The following is a 22,522-nucleotide window of genomic DNA, read 5'->3' as shown; positions in this document are numbered from 1 at the left end:
AGCATCTTCTCTCCACTATCAGGTCTCTGAACTCATGTACACTACACTATTCTTGCTCTCTTTACGCACTAATTCAATTGTTTATGCTTCTTATTGTGATTTATAGAACCTTTATGTATTGCACGACAGATCTGACGTGCAAAGACGCTGTTCCATACGCAGTAGCGCATCGGCTGTGGAGAACAGCATTCCAAATGGAGTTTCTCATTTGCACACATCCAGGTATAAACAGGTGCAAAGAAAGAGTTAGGGTTAGACACGGTACACAGAAGAACGATGTTAATTCCCCTTTATGCAGTTACGATAAATTAAACATTTACCGACAAATAATAAACACAAGAGATTCTGCAGATATTGGAAATCCAAAGCAACGCGCACAAAATGCTGGAGGAATTCCGCAGCTCAGGCAGCATCGATGGAAACGAATCAGGCCGAGACATTTCATCCTCTTGATGAGGACTCCTGAAGAAGGGTCTCTAGCCGAAACGTCGACTTTTTATTCTTCGCCATAGATGCTGCCTGACTCGCTGTATTTCTCCAGTATTTGTGTGCGTAAATGACTAAATAAAGCACTTAAAACAGATTTGCCGCGAATTTCCGATTTCCGCAACAATGCTTTATAAGTTATTCCAGTGGTTTCAGAGATCTTCAGGGATGCATCCGAACTTGTTGAACTAAATGTATGATTAAACGACACATTCTTGCTCAGACTGAGTCTATATGGCGGTTGTTATACATAAATCGGGAAAATATGACCACATTCTAACTGTACTCTCCATATCGGCGAGTTCATTTAAAATATGCTTTTAGTAGCGTTATCTGTATTTCATTAAATCTCTGTCGCCTGGATACTGTATCTCATTTAAAGTAACAGAATTCGAAATCAAAAGATGTGGGTCTGTTTGGGGAAATTTCGGTCTATTTTATAGACAACATACCAATTAAAACGGGAACTGTGTGCTTCCGGATACGTCGAGTGCATTTTCTGACACCGAGTTTCAGGAACACCGTAAGGATAGTGGGAGACCGCAAACACTGATTCCAGTCACAGCCCAGTCAAAGGCATAGTTTCGGCTCGCTGTCCGGGTGTATTACTGACGCTTAAGAGAGGCCGGGGTTTTTACCTCAACGCAACAAGACAGTATATTCATTCCCGGAGGATGGGGCTGGCGCGGAGGTGTGCCCAATCACTCTGATCAGGACTTCAGTGACAGGTACCCTGCAACGTCGCATCTGACGTTGTTTGGGCATTGCAGGAATGTGCACGCGAATTGTGGTCACTGAAGCGTGACCAGGAACCTCCCTCGCCTCATCGAGTGAAACACATAAAACGCAGGACATGCCAATACTTCCCCAAACAGCCTCAAAAAGGCAGACAACGACCAGAGGGGCAGAGTGAGAGAGAGATAGAGAGAGAGCGGCGGCGGATTTCCAGCACACTCTGTGGATCCAAAACGTGAGTAACACGGACAGCAATCCACTTTCATCCACTTAGTCACTGCACAGAACGAAACGTGTTAAAGTACATTATATTGCAGAAAGAAAAAAATGTTAACTATAATATTGATCTAATTCATTATAATCGCAACTGCTCCAATGGAATTTAATGTTATGATAATAATGTGAAGATTAAATACAAATTTATTATCAGAAATAGCAATATTTTGTTGTTTTTTTACTAATATACATGACGATTATTTAAAGTTTATAAACGATTTATAAAAGTGATGCACGGAATTGCTTTTGTCCATATCCTGGAATTTAAACATAATCAGGAGGGTGGGTGTGGGCGCCATTCGGAGAAGAATTGTTCAGTATAACGACTTGAAGACTGAAACGACTTACAGTTTCGGGGCAAACAATAAAATGTGTAACAGCGGTTGATCGGAATGACCATTCGAGTACAAACATTTCTTGACGATAGCATATCGGGAAATACCAGTTATCGTCTTCTTTTTTAGCTTGCCTCGTCCGGTTTTCACGCCGTGCGCCGATTTGAACCGAGTTCGCTGACGGTAGCTCTCCTTACAGATGCAGACTAATATGAAGCTTTGGCTGGGGGTCTCCACGTTTGCGTTCTGCATGCTCATCTGCATAGGGACTTTCGCCGACGCCTACCCCTCCAGACCTGACAATCCCGGGGAAGGGGCGCCTGCAGAGGATTTGGCCAAGTATTATTCGGCTCTGAGGCACTACATCAACCTCATAACCAGGCAAAGGTGAGACCGCCAGCGTGTGAACCGTGTGGCCTGTCTTCTCGTACATCGAATTGGCTTTGCAGCACGGAGCAATGAGTGGGGCAAAGCGCAAAACCAACAAAAGGGAGGGGAGGAAGAGGGTGAAATAAACGACAAGAGATATAGAGTGCACTTAACTATTTTAAATTAATCAAACCCAACGATAAAGCTTCCCAACCCCGGATTCTATTAGGTTTAGTAAGTCAAGTACTAAAAACTACAAGAGATATGGCTGTGTCTCTGGTCGACCCATTTCTGGTCGCCTCATTAGAGAAAGGATGTGGAAGCAGAGGAAATTTACCAGGATGTTGCCTCGATTAGAGAGCATGTCTGATGAGGATAGGTTGAGTGAGTTAGGTTTTTTCTCTTGGAGGGAAGGAGGATGAGAGGTGACTTGATAGCGGTATACAAGATGACAAAAATATGAGTGGATAGCCAGAGACTTTTCTCAGGGCAGAAATGACTAAAACAACAGACCATATTTTTAAGGTGATATGAGGAAAGTATGGTGGGGGGGGGGTGTTAGAGGTACTTATTAAGCAGAGAGTAGTGGGTGTGTGGAATTCCCTACCATGGGCGGTGGTAGAGGTAGATAGATTAGGGACGTTTAAGAGACCCTTAGATAGGCAAAAAGATGATAGAAAAATGGGGGGCTATGTAGGAGGGAAGGGCTAGACTGATCTTGGAGTAGGTTAAAAGTTCGGCACAACATTGTGGTCCGAACGGTCTGTACTGTGCTGAAATGTTCTGTGTTTAATGTTTTATTGTGACTGAAATTCTGACGGCGTCCTGTCCGGTAAATGAATGCATTTATATTTGAAATAGATCTGAACTTTAGATAGCCATCAGTCCGGATTTGAGCTGCCGGACGGAGAATGGTCGCCTGAGTAATAGTTCAAGTTTCTGCTGAATAACTAAAGTAGCTATACTCCCTTGATCCTGTATGCCAACTCCGGGAGGCTGAGCCCAAAATATAGAGAGGGAGGGGTGACAACGCCGGACCTATCATTTTCATCTTTACAAATACATTGAATTATCATAAAGTCACGTGCGTGTTTTAGCATTAACGCCAATCCTTCCCCACTGCACACACGCGTCCTACCGGGATAGTCCACAATTAATGGTCTGTTATTGAATACGTCTGGAATCGCGCTAATAAATTGACCGCAATCAATCTGCTTTAAACACCAGTCAACATTTTTTGGAGAATAAAAAACACGAAATGCTGGCAGAACTCAGCAGGCCAGACAGCATCTATGGGAGAAGGTAATAACGACGTTTCGGGCCAAAACCCTTCATCAGGAGTGAAGTAACATGTGATGGTCGAGGGGGGATAAGAAGTGGGGGGAGGGATAAAGTAGAGAGCTGGGAAGTGATAGGCTGGAGGGAAATTGGCTAGGGGGAAGGTGGAGAATTATGGGAAATAAAAGAGAAAGAAAGGTAGGGCTGGGGGGAAAAGAGAGAGAAAGAGAACCAGACTAAAATAATAGATAGGGATGGGGGTAAGGGTGGGGGGCAGGGGTATCAACGGAGGTCTGTGAGTTGGATGTTCATGCCGGCAGGGAGGAGGTTACCTGGGCGGGAGATAAGGTATTGCTCCATCGACCTGCGTGTGGCCTCATCTTGACGGTAGAGGAGGCCATGGACAGACATGTCGGAGTGGGAGTAGTCTGTGGAATTGAAGTGTGTGGCCACAGGGAAATCCCGCCACTGCTGGAGGACCGAGCGCCGGTGTTCGGCGAAATGGTCTCCCAGTCTGCGGCGGGTCTCCCCAATGTATAAATGGCCACATCAGGAGCACCGGATACAGTATATCACCCCAGTTGACTCGCAGGTGAAGTGGTGCCTCACCTGAAAGGACTGTCTGGGGCCTGGGATGGTGGTGAGGGAAGAAGTGTGAGGACAGGTGTAGCACTTCCGTCTGCAGGGATGAGTGCCTGGAGGGAGGTCCGTGGGGAGGGATGGGGGGGGGGGTGAATGGACAAGGGAGTCGCGTAGGGAGCGATCCCTGCGGAAAGCTGAGAGTGGGGGGGAGGGGAAGATGTGGTTGGTGGTGGGATCATGTAGGAGGTGGCGGAAGTTACGGAGGATTATTCGTTGGATCTGTAGGCTGTTAGGGTGATAGGTGAGGACCAGGGGATCTCTAACCCTGGTGGGCTGGCGGGGGGATGGGTGTGGGCAGAGGTGCGTGAAATACATGTGAAGTACATTGCTCCAATTCCAACCTTACCCCCTCTGAACGCTCTGCTCTCCATTCCCTCCGCAACAATCCCAACCTTACCATTAAACCCGCTGATAAGGGGGGTGCTGGTGTCGTCTGGCGCACCGACCTGTACATAGCGGAGGCACGACGACAACTCGCCGACACCTCCTCTTATCTACCCCGGACCATGACCCCACTAGGGAGGGAGCTCCAGTCCATTGTCTCCCAAACCATTTCCGATCTCATCAGCTCGGGAGATCGCCCATCTACGGCCACCAAACTTATAGTTCCCACACCATGCACTTCCCGTTTCTACCTCCTACCTAAGATTCACAAACCTGCCTGTCCAGGTAGACCCATTGTCTCTGCTTGATCCTGCCCCACTGAACTCATTTCTGCCTATCTCGACTCTTTTATCTCCCCTTGTTCAATCCCTTCCCACCTATGTCCGTGATACTTCCCATGCTTTACATCTCTTCAAAGATTTCAACTTCTCTGGTCCCCACCGCCTCATTTTCACCATGGACATCCAGTCCCTATATACCTCTATCCCCCACCAGGAAGGTCTCCAAGCTCTCCGTTTCTTCCTGGATTCCAGACCCAACCAGTTACCTTCTACCACCAATCTTCTCCGCCTCGCGGAATTAGTCCTCACCCTTAACAATTTCTCCTTTGCTCCTCCCACTTCCTCCAAACTAAAGGTGTAACCATGGGCACCCGCATGGGTCCTAGCTACGCCTGCCTTTCTGTCGGCCATGTGGAGCAATCTATGTTCCAAGCCTACACCGGTATCTGTCCTCCTCTTTTCTTGCGTTATATCGACGACGGCATCGGTGCTGCTTCCTGCACGCATGCTGAGCTCGTCGACTTCATTAACTTCGCCTCCAACTTTCACCCCGCCCTCAAATTCACCTGGTCTATTTCTGACAGCTCCCTCCCCTTTCTAGATCTTTCTGTTTCTATCTCTGGAGACAGCCTATCCACCGACGTCTACTACAAACCTACTAACTCCCACAGCTACCTAGACTATTCCTCCTCCCACCCTGTCTCCTGCAAAAATGCTATCCCTTTCTCTCAATTCCTCCGCCTCCGCCGCATCTGCTCTCAGGATGAGGCCTTTCATTCTAGGACAAAGGAGATGTCTTCCTTTTTTAAAGAAAGGGGCTTGCCTTCGTCCACTATCAACTCTGCCTTCCATCGCGTCTCCCGTATTTCACGCACCTCTGCCCTCACCCCATCCCCCCGCCAGCCCACTAGGAGTAGAGTCCCCCTGGTCCTCACCTATCAGCCTACCAGCCTACAGATCCAACGCATAATCCTCCGTAACTTCCGCCACCTCCTACGTGATCCCACCACCAACCACATCTTCCCACCCCACTCTCGGCTTTCCGCAGGGATCGCTCCCTACGCGACTCCCTTGTCCATTCATCCCCCCCATCCCTCCCCACGGACCTCCCTCCGGGCACTCATCCCTGCAAACGGAAGAAGTGCTACACCTGCCCCCACACTTCTTCCCTCACCACCATCCCAGGCCCCAGACAGTCCTTTCAGGTGAGACACCACTTCACCTGCGAGTCAACTGGGGTGATATACTGTATCCGGTGCTCTCGATGTGGCCATTTATACATTGGGGAGACCCGCCGCAGACTGGGAAACCGTTTCGCCGAACACCGGCGCTCAGTCCTCCAGCAGTGGCGGGATCTCCCTGTGGCCACACACTTCAATTCCACAGACTACTCCCACTCCGACATGTCTGTCCATGGCCTCCTCTACCGTCAAGATGAGGCCACACGCAGGTCGATGGAGCAATACCTTATCTCCCGCCTAGGTAACCTCCTCCCTGCCGACATGAACATCCAATTCACTGACCTCCGTTGATACCCCTGCCCCCCAGCCTTACCCCCATCCCTATCTATTATTTTAGTCTGGTTCTCTTTCTCTCTCTTTCCCCCCCTCACTATAATCTCCCCCCAGCCCTATCTTTCTTTCTCTTTTATTTCCCATAATTCTCCACCTTCCCCCAGCCCATTTCCCTCCAGTCTATCACTTCCCAGCTCTCTACTTCATCCCTCCCCCCACTTCTTATCCCCCCTCGACCATCCCATGTTACTTCACTCTTGATGAATGGTTTCGGTCCGAAACGTCGTTATTACCTCCTCCCATAGATGCTGTCTGGCCTGCTGAGTTCTGCCAGCATTTCGTGTTTTTTTATTTATTTCCAGCATCTGCAGATTCACTCGTGTTGTTATTTTTTGGAGAATCCCGTTTTAGGAGCTCATTTCTAAACGGAAGCTACTTTCAACGAATATTCTTTTTCAAACGTAGAACAGTTCAGTACAGGAATAGGCTTTCGTCCCACGATGTATATGCTAACCCTGATACCAATTTAAACTCATCCCACCTGCTCGTACATAATCCATACCCCTCCCCCCTCCTTCTGCTGCCTGTTTGTGTATGACTAAATGTCTCTTTAAATGTTGTTATTCTGTCGACATCTGCCCCTCGAGAACGATCCCGGCACCCATCGCACCCTGTGTACAAAACTTACCTTATAAATCTTCTTTAAATGTACTCCCTTTCACCTTAAATCTATGCCCTCTAGTATCCGTTTGGGTTAGCGCCACGCTTTACAGCATCAGTGACCTGGGTTCAGTTATTGCCTCTGCCTGTAAGGACGTTCTCCGCGTGGTTTTCCTCGGGCTTTTCCGGTTTCCTCCCACAGCCCAAAGACATACGGGTTAGGGTTAGTAAATTGTGAGTATTCTATCTTGACACCGGAAGCGTGGCGACACTTGCTGTCCCTAGCATAATCCTCGCTGATTTGATTTGACGCATTTCGCTGTACATGTGAGAAGTTAAGCTACCCTTCAACTCTTTATTTGTCCCCATCCTGAGATCGGGACTCCGTAATGTTACATTCTCCAATCAACCTTCTTCACTCCAGAGAAAACAATCCATGTTATCCAACCTCTCCTTATAACTCATACCCTCGAATCCAGGCAGCATCCTGGTGACACCCAAAATGCTGGAGGAACTCAACAGGCCAAGCAGCATCGATGGAAAACAGTAAACAGTTGACATTTCGGGCCAAGACCCTTCATCAGGGCTCATCCTGGTGAATCTCATCAAGGCTCCACATCCTACCCGTAATGAGCTGAATGGAATTATCCAGATGCTGCCTGACCAAAGCTTTGAAAGGCTGCAGCACGATGCCCTGACTCGTGGGCCTAGTCCTGATGAAGGGTTTCGGCCCGAAATGTCAACTCTCTGTTCCTCTACATAGACGCTGCCTGACCTGCTGAATTCCTCCAGCATTTTATGTGTGTGTGTTGCTCTGGATTTCCTTTCATCTACAGAATCCTTGTGTTTGTGCACCCAATGCCCTGCCACGTTCTGTCAGTAACGCTAATAACCGCGGACTGTTTGCCCACCAGATTGGTGGGTTTGAAAATGCCCCCGGTAACTGAGAACCGGGTTTTGTCTGAATACACTGAGCTGAGTGGAATTGGCACCGAACGCTAGACTGAACTATAAGACCAGTCCCAAACACAAACAGACAATGATCTTAAAGCAATGTCTGGGCTGGCCTCCCGCTGAGAAACTACACTGCGATTAAGGAGCGTTCCGCAAGAATTGAGTCATAGAGCACAGAAACAGGCCCTTCGGCCCATCTAATCCATGCCAAACTGTTATTCTGTCTAGTCCCATCGACCCGCACCTCTACCATAGCCCTCCATACCCTTCCCACCTATGTACTTATCCAAACTTCTCCTAAACATTGGCATTGAACCTGCATCCACCAATTCTGCTGACAGCTCTTCCACACTCTCACCACCCTCTGAGTGAAGAAGTTTCTCTTAAATATTTCACCTTTCATTCTTAACCTATGATCTCTAGTTCTATTCTCACTCAACCTTAGTGGGAAAAAGCTTGCTTGCATTTACTCTACTTATGCCCCTCATTATCAAATCTTTCCCCATTCTCCAGGGAATGAAGTCCTAACCTATTCAACCTTCACCTATAACTCAGGTCCTCAACTCTTAGCAACATCCTTGTAAATGTTCTATGTACTCTTTCAATCTTATTGATATACCTGTAGAACTGCGCACAATACTCCAAATCTGGCCTCATCGACGACTTATAGAACTTATACATAACATCCCTACTCCTGTACTCAACACTTTCAGAAAGTGAGGTAGTATCTATAGGAAGAGAAACCAGGAGACAGTTCTGGCCCGGGGCTCCGGTCTGTTGTAGTTGTCCCGCTTAGTCGGCCGGACCAACGGTTGCTGCCGTTGTCTCGATCAGCGCAGGTCCGCCTTCTCACCCGTGTAACGTCTGCATGGCTAATGCCGTAAATGAGCAAAGCGTAGACAACTCACAAACTGGAGTTCCCACAACATTAAGTGTAATTACAACGGTGCCGACTGGAAAGAAAGATTTCTTCGGAGATGTCCCTATTTTGCTACTAATATATTGGGATACAGTTTAATCCACTGTATCGGGTCCCGAGTCCGGTTTACGCCCTGTTCCGCATTGTCTTTATAATACGATGCCGTTATGAGGCTGAATTGGGTTAGTATGCAGCGCCGCCCCCTGCGATTGAACTCAGACCGAATGCGCTCCGTATTATTCCAGCATAGAATCAGAATCAGGATTAATATCATTGGTTTATGCCATGAAATTTGTTGTTTTGCGGCAGCAGTACATTGTAATACATAATAAGAAAATTAAATTACTATATATATAAGTAAGTAATGTAAAAAGAGAAAAAGAAAAAGTGAAGTTCAAAGTTCAAAGTAAATTCATTATCAAGGTACATATATGTTACCATATACTGTAGAACACTGAGATTAATTTTCTTGCGTGCATACAAGGTAAATCCAGGAAACTCGGTGTAGTGTACATGAATTCATTATCCATTCGGAAATCTGATAGCGGAGGGGAAGAAGCTGTGCTTTCAGGCTTCTGTATCTCCTCCTGATGATAGCATTGAGAAGAGGGCATGTCCTGGGTGATGGGGGTCCTTAGTGCTGGATGAATCCGTGAGGCACACAGTTTCCCAGTATTTAACGTTCACCAATTCTGCATTTTTTTCCTATATCTGGATATTCCTTCCATATGGTGTTTATGATTAGCTTAAATTAATGTTTTCTACTATTAATCGTTTGACAAGATTGAACATGTAACTTTGTATATCTTGTAATTAACAAAAAGAATCAATCCTGCCTTTCTGCTCAGATAAGTGTTTTTCAGCTTACTCCAGAGAAAGGGACTATTTGGCTCAAGGAGCTTCTATTGGCTCATGGCAATTCCCTTTCCCACTAAATTTCCCTGAAACATCAAATAATGGCCTTATAGTACTTCTTTTCCTTTTTTGGTATTACTGTAAAATCGGGTGTCCTTTATTTATACTTGCAACTGTTAACACTCTTCCTCTTCTGCACAACATTTTACATTTTTGGTGTCTGCATTAAACATGAATTGCCAGCTTACTCTCAAATTGTAACCTGGTTCCTCCAAGTCCCATTGGTTTCCAGCAGACATGGACAATCTTCTGAACTGAAATTTTGATAATTTAACCATTGTTTGCAGCACAAGGAATTAATTCCACATATTTAGAGATAACAGTGCAGAACAGGCCCTTCTGGCCTACTGAGCTGCACTGCCCAGTGACCCCTGATTTAATCCTAGCCTAATCACAGAATAACTTACAATGACCATTTAACATACTAATCAGTATATCTTTGGACTGTGGAAGGAAACCAGAGCATCTGTAGGAAACCTACACGCACATAAGAAAAACGTTCAAAGTTCAAAGTAAATTTTTTATCGAAGTACATATTTGTCACCATATTCTGTATAACCCTGAGATTCATTTTCTTGTGGGCAATAACAGAAAATACAAGAAACACAACAGAATCAATGAAGTACTGTCCCCTACAGGGCAGACAAACAACCAGTGTGCAAGAGTCAACAAAATGTGCAAATACAAAAAAAGAGAAAAATAAGAAATAATAATAATAATAACAAATAAATAAGCAATAAATATTGAGAACATGAGATGAAGAGTCCTTGAAAGTGAGTCCATAGTTTGTGGGAACTGTTCAGTGATGGGGCATTCCTGAACCTGGTGGTATGAGTGCAGAGGCTCCTGTAGTTTCTTCTTGATGGCAGCAGCAAGAAGATAGCATGACCTGGATGGTGAGGGTCCATGATGAAGGATGCTGCTTTTCTGCAACTCTGTGCCATGGAGATGTACTCAATGGTAGGGAAAGTTTTACTCCTAATAGACTGGGCCATTTCCATTACATTTTGTAGGCTTTTCCATACAAGGGCATTGGTGTTTCTTTACCAGGCTGTGATGCAACCAGTCAATATACTCTCCAACAGTGTGTCAAAGTTTTAGATCACATTCTAAATCTTCGCAAACTTCTAAGAGATTAGAGCTGCTGCTGTGCTTTTCTTGTAATGGCACTTATGTGCTCAACCCAGGACAGATCCTAGGAAATGATAACACCAAGGAATTTACTGATCCCCTCCACCTCTGATCCCTCGATGTTAACTGGCTCATGGACCTTCGGTTTCTTCCTTCTCCTGAAGTCAGAAATCATCTCATTGGTCCTGCTGACATTGAGTGAGAAGTTGGTGTTTTGACACCACTCAGCTAGATTTTCAAACTGCCTCCTGTATGCTAATTTATCACCACCTTTGATTCACCGAACAACAGTGGTGTCATTGGCAAACTTAAATATAACATTAGATCTGTGCTGAGCCTTATAGTCATAAGTGTAAAGTGAGTAAAGCAGGAAGCTAAGCACACAGCCTTGTTGTGCAACTGTGCTGAGGGAGATTGTGGAGATCAAAACTTCTGGGGTCTGCAAGTGAAGTAATTAAGCATCCAGTTGCACAAGGAGGTAGTGAGGCCTCGGACTTGAAGCTTATAGAGTCATAGAGAAGTACAGCACATAAACAGTCCCTTTGGCCCATCTAACCCATGCTAAAACCACTTAAACTGTCTACTCTCATTGCCTTGCACCAGGATTATAGCCCTCCATTCCCCTATTATCCAAGTACCTATCCAAACTTCTCTTAGACATTGTAATCAAGTCAGGACTGAAGAAGGAGGGGGCAGGGGCCCTATAAAGAAGGTGGGGGGGAGGGGAAGGTGCAGGTGAAAAACCAATCAGAGGAAAGATCAAGGAGTGGGGGAGGGGAAGCAGGGGGGATAGGCAGGACAGGTGAAGAAGAGAGGTAAGGGGAAAGCACTATGGGTAGTAGAAGAAGGCAGAATCATGAGAGAGGTGATAGGCAGCTAGAAGAGGAGGCAGAGTGAAAGTGTGATAAGGGAAGGGAGAGGGAGGGAATTACTGGAAGTTGGAGAATTCGATGTTCATGCCAAGGGGCTGGAGACTACCCAGACAGTATATGAGATGTTGCTCCTCCAACCTGAGTTTGGCCTCATCTTGGCAGTAGAGGAGGCCATGTATGGACATATCCGAATGGGAATGTGAAGGACAGTTGAAGTGGGTGGCAAACAGGAAATCCTGTCTGTTGTGGCGGATGGAGCGGAGGTGCTCGATGAAGCGGTCCCCCAATCTGCGTTGGATCTCGCCAATGTAGAGCAGGCCACACCGGGAGCACCGCAACAGACTCACAAGTGAAGTGTTGCCTCATCTGGAAGGACTGTTTGGGGCCCTGAATAGTGGTAAGAGAGGAAGTGTAGGGACAGATGTAGCTCTTCTCAATCCTCTATGTTTTAAAGAATATAGTCCTAACCTATTCAATTTTTCCTTATAACTCAGGTCCTCCAGGCCTAGCAACGTCCTTGTGAATTTTCTCTGTATTCTTTCAAACTTGTTTACATCCTTCCTGTGACCAAAATTTCCCACAATACTCCAAATTAAGCCTCACCAATGTCTTATACAACTTCAACATAACATCTAATCTCCTGTACTCAATTATGAAGGCCAACATGCCAAATGCTTTCTTTATGACCCTATCTATCTGTGACTCCACTTTCAATGAATTTTGGACCTGTATTCCCAGATCCCTTTATTCTACCATACTCCTTTGTGCCCTACTGTTCACTATGTAAAACCTACCCTGATTGGTTCTACAAAAGTGCAAAACCTTGCACTTGTTTGCATTAAATTCCATCTGCTATTTTTCAGCCCATTTTTCCAGCTGATGCAGATTTCACTGCAAGCCATGGTGCCCTTCCTCACTGTTCACACCTCCAGTCTTGGTGTCATCCACAAATTTGCTGATCCAGTTAACCATACTATCATCCAGATCATGATGTATATTAGATGATAAACAACAAAGGACCCAGCCCCAATCCCTGTGGTATACTACTAGTAACCAGCCCCCAGTCAAAGATGCAACCATCTACTACCACTCTCCAGCTTCTCTAACAAAGCCAATATCTAATCCAATTTACTACCTCATCCTGAATGCCCAATTAGTGAACCTTCTTGATCAGCCTCCCATGCAAAACCTTGTAAAGTGTCTTTACTAAAGTCCATGCAGACAATATCCACTGTTTTGCCTGCATTAATTAGTTTTGAGGGGATGATAGTATTCCCCTCAAAAGTTTGTAGGAGCCTATAAACAAGAGAAAATCTGAAGATGCTGGAAATCCAGGCAACACACACAAAATGCTGGAGGAACTTAGCAGGTCAGGCAGCATCTATGGAAAAGAGTAAAGTCAACAATTCGGTCTGTGATCCTTTCGCAGGACTGGAGAAAAAAGAAGAATGTACAAACTTTCTTACAGAAGATGCTGGATTGAACTCCCAGCTGTAACACCCCAAGCTGTAATAGCTGTAACATTTCTAGTGTTAAGATAGCTACTTTATTGATCCCAAAGGAAATTACAGTGTCACTGTAGCATTACAAGTGCACAGATATACAAATATTATAAGTGAAGTAAAAAAGAATAAAAATAAATTATCTCAAACAGTCCAATGGGAGGGGCTCGTCACTTCCCTGGCTATAGGTTGACTCATTATAGAGCCTAATGGCAGAGGTAAGAATGATCTCATATAGTGTTCTTTGGAGTAGCACAGTTGTTATAGTCTATCACTAAAATTGCTCCTCTGCTCAGCCAAGGTGGCATGCTGTGGGTGAGAAACATTGTCCAGAATTGCCAGGATTTTCCACAGGGTCCTTTGTTCTCCAATGTGTCTAGTTTGACTCCTATAACAGAGCCAGCTTTCCTAATCAATTCATTGAGCCTGTCGGTATCACTTGTTTTGATGCCATTGCCCCAGCACATCACTGTATAGACGATTGTACTGGCAACAACAGACCAGTAGAACATGTGAAGGAGAGGTCTGCATACTCCAAAAGACCTCAATCTCCTCAGGAAGTACAGGTGACTCTGGCCCTTCTTGTACACAGTCTCTGTGTTAGTGCTCCACTCAAGTCTATCATCCAGGTGCACCCCCAGGTACTTGAACATCCTCCCCACATCATCATCTTCACCATCAATAGTAACAGGGGGCAGTGCAGGCTTAGTCACTATCTCCTTTGTCTTACTGATGTTGAGCTGCAGATGATTCAGCTTGCACCATTTGACAACGTCCTTCACCAGGGCCCTATATTCATCCTCCCATTCTCCCTTTATACACCCAACTATTGCTGAATCATCAAGGAATTTCTGCAGATGACATGACTCAGCCTTGTATCTAAAGTCTGAAGAATACAGGGTAAACAGGAAAGAAGCCAATACAGTCCCAATGCTGCTTATTACCACCTGCTGAAGGGTTTTGGCCCAAAATATCAACTGTACTTTTTTCCATAGATGCTGCCTGGTTTGCTGAGTTCCTACAGCTTTTTGTGTGTGTTGCTTGAATTTCCAGCATCTGCAGATTTTCTCTTGTTTCTGCTTATTACCATGTCTGACACAAGCTCTGAAGCTGCACAAATTGTGGTCTGGCAGTCAAGTAGTCCATAATCCAGGATACAATGGAAGTGCCAATCTGCAATGAATGGAGCTTTTCCCCAGCAATGAGGGCTGTATGGTATTGAAGACACTTGAGAAATGAAAAAAAAACACAATCCTCACAGTGCTGCCAGTGGGAGTAGGCTCTGTTCAGCAGGTAGATGACAGCATCATCGACTCCAATGTGCTCCTGGTAGCAAACTAACTGCAGGGGATTGGGGGCTGATCTAACCAGGGGTCAGAGGTGAGCCAGGACCAGCCTCTCTAGGGTCTTCATGATGTGTGAGGTCACGGCCACAGTACGGTTATCATTCAAGACTTTCAGCTGGCCCTTCTTGTGTACTGGGACCACACATGATGTTTTCTACACAGTCAGCACAGTCAGGACTCTTTCCAGGCTGAGACTCAGATTGAAAATGCATAGAACATAGAACATAGAATAGTACAGCACATTACAGGCCCTTTGGCCCACAATGTTGTGCTGACCCTCAAACCCTGCCTCACATATAACCCCCCATCTTAAATTCCTCCATATACTTATCTAGTAGTCTCTTAAACTTCACTAGTGAGTCTGCCTCCACCACTGACTCAGGCAGTGCATTCCACGCACCAACCACTCTCTGAGTGAAAAACCTTCCTCTAATATCCCCCTTGAACTTCTCTCCCCTTACCTTAAAGCCATGTCCTCTTGTACTGAGCAGTTGTGCCCTGGGGAAGAGGCACTGGCTGTCCACTCTGTCTATTCCTCTTAATATCTTGTACACCACTATCATGTCTCCTCTCGTCCTCCTCCTCTCCAAAGAGTAAAGCCCTAGCTCCCTTAATCTCTGATCATAATGCATACTCTCTAAACCAGGCAGCAACCTGGTAAATCTCCTCTGTACCCTTTCCAATGCTTCCACCTCCTTCCTATAGTGAAGCGTCCAGAACTGGACACAGTACTCCAAGTGTGGCCTAACTAGAGTTTTGTAGAGCTGCATCATTACATCACGTCTCTTAAACTCTATCCCTCGACTTAAGAAAGCTAACACCCCATAAGCTTTCTTAACTACCCTATCTACCTGTGAGGCAACTTTCAGGGATCTGTGGACATGTACCCCCAGATCCCTCTGCTCCTCCACACTACCAAGTATCCTGCCATTTACTCTGTACTCTGCCTTGGAGTTTGTCCTTCCAAAGTGTACCACCTCACACTTCTCCAGGTTGAACTCCATTTGCCACTGCTCAGCCCACTTCTGCATCCTATCAATGTCTCTCTGCAATCTTTGACAATCCTCTACATTATCTACAACACCACCAACCTTTGTGTCGTCTGCAAACTTGCCATCCCACCGTTCTACCCCCACATCCAGGTCGTTAATAAAAATCACGAAAAGTAGCACTCCCAGAACAGATCCTTGTGGGACACCACTAGTCACAACCCTCCAATCTGAATGTACTCCCTCCACCACAACCCTCTGCCTTCTGCAGGCAAGCCAATTCTGAATCCACCTGGCCAAACTTCCCTGGATCCCATGCCTTCTGACTTTCTGAATAAGCCTACCATGTGGAACCTTGTCAAATGCCTTACTCTCTGCTCTGGAGAACTCCACACAGCTGCTCAGTACACTCCTTCAGAACCTTAGGGTTCACACCATCCGGTCCTAATACTTTGCCATACCTGAGTTTTCCCAGAGCCCTTCACACCTGCTCAGTAGTGAAGATGAGTCCATGATGACTAGAGAAGGAGGAGGCTGTGGAAGGTGAAGATTGAGATGATAGCAGTTGGTATGTGGAGGTGTGGATAGTAGGTGCAGGGCAAGTAGGGGACATAGACAGTGGTAGCCCGTGTTGTTCATTAAGAAATGTGTCTTAGCTTCTATTCAGTGTAGCCTGGTCCTGATTTTATGGTTGTCTTCCTGGTGAAGGAGTTTGTTCAGGCAGGAACATGTGTTTATTTAAACTAACATTCCTTTCACCTTTTCAGAAAAACTGTAAAATTATTCCGATTAGAAAAGGATAAATGGATTATATCACACTAACTGCTATGATGTGGCGCTCTAAGAAGATAAATTATTATCTTCCATTGCTTTATCGGCATCTCTTTGAGCATTTTTACAAAGTGAAATGAGATTAAATTTAACTATGCAACATGTATCAAAAACAAAATTATTATTTTATAATTGCTTTGCAGGTACAAAAAATCTCACAGATGTTGAACAGAATGTTACTTCAGCAAATGTGATTAAAGCTAATGAGAAACACTAGTTTCAAGCTGGCTCCAACAATAACTGACATAGCACATAATTAATGCTAATGACAAATTGTGCCTCAACTGTTAATGACTGCCTGCTGTGCATTTTCAGTTCTTTATAGCAGAATTAGGACACGAGGAGTCCATTCAGCCTTACATCCCACCGATGGCACTGGGCCTGATCTTTATCCTGCTTCTCATTTCCCACCTTCACTATCTTACACTCAGATTAGGAACTAAACATCTCCTTACAGAACATACAAGCTCCTTTCCAGACTGTGACGTGATTTGAACCTTGTTTGCTGACACTGCAAAGCACTACACTAACCACTGCACTACCATGCTGCCCTGGTTATGTCTCATAACTTCCCTCTGCAATGATTTGCCCCTGATTTTATGGCTGTCTTCCTGGTCAAGCAGGCAGAAACATGTGTCCATTTAAACTAGCACTTCCAGAGAACTGTAAAATAATCCCGATCGGAAAAGGTTATATAAGTGAAGGATGATGGGTGGCCTTTAAAATGACAAAAAAAATTTGATGGAAGAGACACTGTTGCCACTGTGAAGAAGAATGAAACTGCAGAGCATGAATATGATATGAGCATCAAGAGCTTTAGCGGCATAAAACAATACAGCACAGGAACAGGCCCTTTAGCCTACAATGTTATGCCAACCCATAGATCAATCCAACCCATCCTCCCACATAGCTCCCCATTTTTCTTTCATTCATGTGCCTAACTAAAGAGTCTCTTAACTGGCCTTAATGTGTCTGCCTCTACCATCAACCCTGGCAGATTGTTCCAGGCACCCACCACTCTCTGTGTAAAAAAATCTATTTCTACATTTCCGTAAACCTTCCTCCACTCATCTAAAATGGATGCCCCCAGATATTGACCGTTGCCGCCTTGGCAAAAAGTGCTGGTTATCCACTCTCTCTATTGCTCTCATAATCCCATACACCTTTTTCAAGTTACCTTTCATCCTCCTTTGCACCAGAGAAAAGACTTAGCTTGCTCTTTCCTAATAAGACATTTTCTCCAATCTCAGCAGCAACCTGGTAAATCTCATCTGCACCTTCTCTATAGTTTTCACATCCTTTATATTATCAGGTGACTAGAACTGAACACAATACCCCAAGTGTCATCGGACCAGAGTTTTATAGAGCTACAACACTACCTGTGGCTCTTGAACTCAATCCCCTGACAAATGAAGGTTAAAATACCATATGCCTGCATAACTATCCTATCAACTTGCACAGTAACTTTGAAGAATCTATGGACGTGGACTCCAAGCTACCTTTGTTCTTCCACACTGCCAAGAATACTGCTATTAACATTGTACTCTCCCTTCAAGTTCGACCTTCTGAAGTGAATCACTTCACAATTTTCGATTGAACTCCATCTGCCACTTTTTTGCCTCGCTCTGCATCCTGTCAATGTTTCAATGTAACCTTCAGCCTTCTACACTATTCACCAAACTACCAAACCCTCATGTTATCTGCAAACTTACTAACCCACCCTCTGCTTCCTCATCTAAGTCATTTATAAAAATTACAAATAGGGGTTCTGGAACAGATCCCTGCAGAACACTACTAGTTACCAACCTCCAAGCAGAATAAGCTCCATCCATTCTCACTCTCTGCCTTCTGTAAACAAGTCAATTCCAAATCCACACAGCCAAGTTTTCCTGTATCTCGTGCTTCTTGACTTTCTGAATGGGCCTACCAAGGGAAACCTTATCAAACACCTTACTAACATCTGTACACACCATATCCAGTGCTCTACCCTCATCGATATGTGCTTTATCACATTCTCAAAGAATTCAGTCGGGCTCATGAGGCATGATCTGCTCCTCACAAAATTCTGCTGACTATCTGTAATCAGACTACGCTTCTCCAAATACTCATTAACACTGCCTCTAAGAATGCTCTCCAACAGTTTGCCCACCACTGATGTAAGACTCACTGGTCTAGAATTTCTCTGGATAATCCCTATTTACTTTCTGCATCAAGGGAACAACATTTGTCATTATCCAGGCCTCTGGTACTACACCTTTAGCCAGGAAGGACACAAAGGTCAACACCAATCTCTTTCCTTGTTTCCTGTAGAAACCTGGCGTAAATCCCTTCTGGCCCATCTTAATGTTCTTCATAACTTCTAGCATATCCTCATTCTTAACTTCAATTTTAATAAAGAATTCATGAGAGACTACTTACTTAGAAAGTGGCAAGAATGTAGAATCCTGCCACTGAAAGGAATAGCCAAAAGAAATTCTGGAGATGCTGCTACACATTGCAATGAGAGATGAAGAAATGGAGTTAAAAGATAGAGAAGTGTAAGTGGGGCATAAGCAGAGAGACTTGCAGGCTAACCTAGCACATTCACGCTGATTTGTCTTGACACAAATGACACATTTCACTGTGTGTTTCAATATATGTACATGTGACAAGGAAAGCTTTAGATATATGATTCCATTTACATGGTTGACTCCTAAACAGCTTGGATCAAGGGTAGTTATAGATTATCAATAAATCCTGGCCCTCCCATCAGATATCCAGATTAAAAGATTACCTGTGTTTGAAAAATGTCAAGATAGTCATTTGAATTGACTTTATTTCTTAGATCCTTCACGTACATGAGAAGTAATAGTCTCCAAGTTACATCTCCATCTAAATGTGCAATGTGCAATTTATAGTAATTTGTAATAAATAGTATGTACAACAGGACAGTCAATATAGCATAGAAATATAATTGTATCAGCATGAAATAATCAGTCTGATAGCCTGGTGGAAGAAGCTGTCCTGGAGCCTATTGGTCCTGGCTTTAATGTGGCGGTACCGTTTCTTGGATGGTAGCAGCTGGAACAGTTTGTGGTTGGGGTGACTCAGGTCCCCAGTGATCCTACGGGCCCTTTTTACATACCTGTCTCTGTAAATGTCCTGAATATTGGGAAGTTCACATCTACAGATGCACTGGGCTGTCCACACCACTCTCTGCAGAATCCTGCAATTGAGGGAAGAACAGTTCCCATACCAGGCAGTGATGCAGTCAATCAGGATGTTCTCAATTGTGCTCCTGCAAGAAGTCCTTGGGATTTGGGAACTCATGACGAACTTCTTCAACCATCTGAGGTGAAAGAGGCGCTGTTGTACCTTTTTCACCACACAGACCAAGTGAGATCCTCGGTGATGTGTAAGCTGAGGAACTTAAAGCTGTTCACCCTCTCAATCCCAGATCCATTGACATCAATAGGGGTGAGCCTGTCTCCATTCCTCCTGTAGTCCACAACCAGCTCCTTTGTTTTTGCAACATTGAGGGAGAGGTTGTTTCCTTGACACTACTGTGTCAGGGTGATGACTTCTTCTCCATAGGCTGCCTCATTATTATTTGAGATAAGGTCAATCAATGTAGTATCATCAGCAAATTTAATTAGCAGATTGGAGCTGTGGGTGGTGACACAGTCATGGGTATACGGAGAGTAAAGGAGGGAGCTTAGGACACAGCTCTGAGGGGCTCCTGTGTTGGGGGTCAGAGTGGCAGAGGTGAGGGAGCCCACTCTTACCACCTGCCGGTGATCTGTCAGGAAGTCCAGGATCCAGCTGCACAAGGCAGGGTGAAGGCCGAGGTCTCTGAGCTTCTTGTCAAGCCTGTAGGGAATTATGGTGTTGAAGGCCAACTGTAGTCGAAGAACAGCATTCTCACATCAGTGTCCTTCTTCTCCAGATGGGTAAGGATGGTGTGTAGGGCTGTGGCTCTTGCATCGTCTGTCAATCAGTTGTGTCGGTAGGTGAATTGTAGGGGTCCAGTGTGGGTGGCACAAGCTGCAGATGTAGTCCTTGACCAGCCTCTCAAAGCATTTGCTTATGATTGAGGTGAATGCGATAGGATGCCAGTAGTTCATACATGTTACCTTGGTCTTTTTAGGTACAGGGACAATAGTGGATATTTTGAAGTAGGAGGTATGAATGGAGTTGTTTTACAATTATGGCCTTTTAATAAAAATCTGCAGGTGAATATATTATTTGTAAATCTAATCAATTGAGTGACTTTAGCAATTTTCTAACAGAAAAGTGTGTTGATTATTTGCCTACATCAGGTATGGGAAGAGATCCAGCCCTGAGGCACTGGTGAGGACAGATTTGATGCTGAGAGAAAATGCTGAAAGTTTTCCTAAATATAGGTGAGTACAGAAAATTTTATAGTTAAAAAAGATGAACTGCGCTGGGTGTGTTACTTTGAAAGATAGGGGAGTGTAGAAAGAAAGAGAGAGAAATTAGCTTTATTTGTCACATCTCCATCAAAACATCGAAATGTGTGTTTTGGACTGTGGGAAGTAAGTGGAGCAGTTGGAGATCACGTGATCATGGGGGGAATGTACAAACGCCTTACAGACAGCAGCAAGATTTGAACCCTAATCTTACAGCTGGCATTACAAAGCAATGGCACTAACCGCTACGCTACCACGTTGCCACCCTATGCTATTGTGCTACCCCTACGCTACCTTACCATATTATTAACTGAATATGCATTCAATTCATGCATATGTATTGTTAAATTCAATGGCACCTGGGTAGAAGGAGCATAATTAATGGTATGTCAAACATTTCAGAATTAATAACCTGAAAGTGTTTTATTTTACCTGCTGACAAAATGGGCACATCTCCCATGAAAGGATTTCTTTCATGGAGGAACACATGAAATACATGAGGAACTCAATGTGTCATCTGTTGGGGGGAAGTGGACAGACAACGTTTCAGGCTGAGACCCTTCATCAGGACTGAATTCAGAATGCCTCGGCCCAAAGTGTCAACTGGTCATTCCTCTCCATAAATGCTGCCTGACCTGCTGAGTTCCTTCAGCATTTTGTGTGTGTTGTTTCAGATTTCCAGCATCTACAGAATCTTGTGTCTTTACATGCAAATGTCAGCAGTTATATTTACTCAGTTTATTTCTGTTTGCAGGTATGATGAACCTTCCATGTGGTGATGAAGGTGCACACTTTCTGTAATGTGAACATACATTCCAGTGAACACATCATTGCTCTGAAAATGAAACATTCCCACTATCCTTAAAGAAGCCAGTGCATGTCGCTTTCATCTGAATCTGTACAACTTTCTTTCCCCTGCATCATAAACTGTATATAAAGTTTACTTAAATAAACTACATGTACATTAAATATGTAATGCATTACAAAGCTGAAAAAGAAATTATTCTTTGTATGGTAAGGACAGGTTTGTGCTATTAAAATTCAATAATAAAACAATACAATCTAAATGGAGAATTGTATAAACTTAACTGTGCTATAAAGCTGCCTAAGAAAGTTTATTAACATTATCAAAGAATAACACATTTGAGATTTTGTTCTATTATAGAACCCTGAACTCCTCTATGATTATAAGTGAATTTCTACTACTCTCTTTAGCCAGTGTCAAAACATTTGACATGTTTACCTATCCTCTCAAGATTCAAGATTTAAGATACTATTTAATGTTATTTCCAGTACACAAATGTAAAAGATAATGACATAATAATCACACCAGATCTGATGCAGCACAAAAATATACACAATACGATAAAGAACACTATATTAATTTAAGAAAACCACAATAAATATAAATACATATGATAGCTTATATTTTACAGTATATCTTACAATCTCAATATGGCAGGCTAAATGTTTTTTCCCAATCATGTTAATAGGCATTTGAAACACAGTCAGGAACACCAGTCTCCACTGGATGCAAAAACCAGTTTCACTTTGATGAGAGTGATGTGATTTGGAAGTAGGAGCAGTTTACTACTTTGTATTGGGACTCTGGGCATTAGAGGCAGGAGATACAACACTTTCAACATAACAAGACATCTTAAGGAACTTCTGAAAGATGTTGCTAATCCACAATA

The 22,522-nt window shown here is 44.3% G+C and overlaps 1 protein-coding gene across 2 annotated transcripts; it reads left to right on the top strand.

Moving 5' to 3' along the window:
- Positions 1 to 1,085: 1,085 nt before the first annotated feature.
- Positions 1,086 to 21,916, top strand: npy (neuropeptide Y). Of its 2 annotated transcripts, none has more exons than XM_073024674.1 (4): positions 1,086 to 1,456; positions 1,962 to 2,219; positions 20,718 to 20,801; positions 21,583 to 21,916. In XM_073024674.1, exons 2-4 carry the CDS (start codon positions 2,032 to 2,034, stop codon positions 21,605 to 21,607), a joined length of 297 nt encoding a protein of 98 aa, XP_072880775.1. In that variant the 5' UTR covers positions 1,086 to 1,456; positions 1,962 to 2,031; the 3' UTR covers positions 21,608 to 21,916. The 2 variants fall into 2 exon arrangements, with proteins under 2 accessions (XP_072880775.1, XP_072880774.1); XM_073024673.1 differs by having other exon boundaries at positions 1,106 to 1,456; positions 2,032 to 2,219.
- The last annotated feature ends 606 nt before the right edge of the window (positions 21,917 to 22,522 follow it).

This window comes from Hemitrygon akajei, chromosome 20 (genome assembly GCF_048418815.1).
Source record: "Hemitrygon akajei chromosome 20, sHemAka1.3, whole genome shotgun sequence".
Taxonomy (NCBI): Eukaryota; Metazoa; Chordata; class Chondrichthyes; order Myliobatiformes; family Dasyatidae; genus Hemitrygon; species Hemitrygon akajei.
Note: the sequence above shows the minus strand (reverse complement) of the source record. Positions and strands in the feature narration are given on the sequence as shown.

Bases quoted from the DNA above. Each gene is read 5' to 3' on its own strand.
- npy (XM_073024674.1), top strand. From the start codon at position 2,032: ATGCAGACTAATATGAAGCTTTGGCTGGGGGTCTCCACGTTTGCGTTC. The intron at 2,220-20,717 runs GTGAGACCGCCA...TGCCTACATCAG, and splicing joins AACCTCATAACCAGGCAAAG to GTATGGGAAGAGATCCAGCC. The intron at 20,802-21,582 runs GTGAGTACAGAA...TTCTGTTTGCAG, and splicing joins GAAAGTTTTCCTAAATATAG to GTATGATGAACCTTCCATGT.